We start from the raw sequence: 1,725 nt of genomic DNA on the forward strand, positions 1-1,725 counted from the left end.
TTTAATTTTAATTTTAATACTCTTTAAGAAATTATTAAGAGTTTTAAAAGTTCGTAATAAGTTCTTATATTTATTTATATTTTTTACTTTTACTAACTACTCGGGCAATTCTTAATATCGATTATATAGTATTAATATATAATATTAACAAATACTCTTACTATTTTAATAAACTATTTTTTTTTAAATTTTTTATTTTTTTAACTCTCCTTTTTATAAAGTTTATAATTATAAATTAATTAATAATAATATTAAGTACTTAACGTTACTATTTTATAAGCTACTTACTTAGCTAAGTTTATTACCCCTTTAGGTAATAATAGCTTATAATAGTATAGTATTAGAGATACCCTCGTCGCCGTTATTAAGAATAATACTAACCTCACGGTATTTACCCTCATACTTTTAACTTTACTCGCATATATATATATTCGTTACCTCGTTTCCTTTATTAAAATTAAAAAACGCTTCTCTCGCTATCTATCGCTATCGCTATTAATATAAGTTCTTATATATTTTTTTTATATTTATAGTTTTTTTATTTAATAAAGTATTCTTTTTTACTATTTTTTATTTTATAATTAATAACTCGTTCGGTTTCGTATTTAAATTAATTTAGTTTAATAATAATATAATCTTTTATATATAAACCTCTTAATATAAGTTTAAGTAATAAGATATAAAAAACGGGATAATATTATATTATATTTAATAATTTTAATTTATAATTAATTAGTAAGACTTTTCTAATAATTTTAAATACTCTAAGCTTTCTATAATCTAATTTATTATTTCAGTATTTCGTTTTAATATTATAATAAAAAAATAAATACTATCCCCCTTTTTTAAAAATAGTCCTTTAATCCTTAATCTATTTACGTTTTTTTTTATATATTATTATATAAACTCGAGGTTTAATAAAGCTTATTTATAAATCTTTTTAAATTTATTTACGTTTATTATAGCTTTTATAGCTTATAATTTTTATTATATTTCTTTATATATAGTTACTTAAAGTCCGTAGTTAAAATAAAATAAGGATTTTTTTATATTTTTATTAACTATATTATTATATATAAACTAAGTTATTAATAAGAGTATTACTTAGTTATCTTAGTTATAGTTTATATAATAATACAAATATATTTTAAAAATCTAATTAATCCTTTTTATTTATCTATTAGTTTATAAATAAAATAATATTAATAATTTAAATTTTATACTAAGTTACGAAATTAGAAATTTTCAAAACTTTAAAATAAATGGCTTATTTTTATTAAAAATAATTTCTTTTAATAAACTATAATTTAAAAATATAACCTTTATAAATATATACACTAAGTTTTTTATTATATTAAACTTTTTATAAAAAATAAAATATATAAACTTAATAAGTTAGTTAACTATAATTAAAATATTATCATATTATATTCTAATAAATAGTTCTTTAGATTTTAATAGTTTAATAATAAAATCCTATATAATTAATTACTATATTTTTATTAGTAATTATACTAGTTATAGTTCGCTATAAAGCTTATATAAACTATTCTTATTTTTTTATAAATTACGTAGTTTTTAATTATTTTTATAAGTTTAATATATATAATAAATTTATTATAATATTAATAAATCCGTTTTTATATTTTAATTACTCCTTAATAATTATATATTAATATATTATAAATTTTTATAATAAGCTTAGGGGTTATCTTTTTAGTTAAG

General features: G+C 15.2%; 1 protein-coding gene across 1 annotated transcript; it reads right to left on the minus strand.

Moving 5' to 3' along the window:
- Nucleotides 1-1,245: 1,245 nt before the first annotated feature.
- On the minus strand, nucleotides 1,246-1,395 carry CPAR01_16753 (uncharacterized protein; the record flags this gene model as incomplete). The annotated part of the gene is made up of 1 exon (XM_060500997.1): nucleotides 1,246-1,395. A coding segment is annotated over one exon (150 nt), but the record flags the coding sequence as incomplete, so codon positions are not given.
- Nucleotides 1,396-1,725: the final 330 nt, after the last annotated feature.

This window comes from Colletotrichum paranaense (assembly GCF_030867605.1).
Source record: "Colletotrichum paranaense strain IMI 384185 chromosome Unknown Scaffold_30.1, whole genome shotgun sequence".
Lineage (NCBI taxonomy): Eukaryota > Fungi > Ascomycota > Sordariomycetes > Glomerellales > Glomerellaceae > Colletotrichum > Colletotrichum paranaense.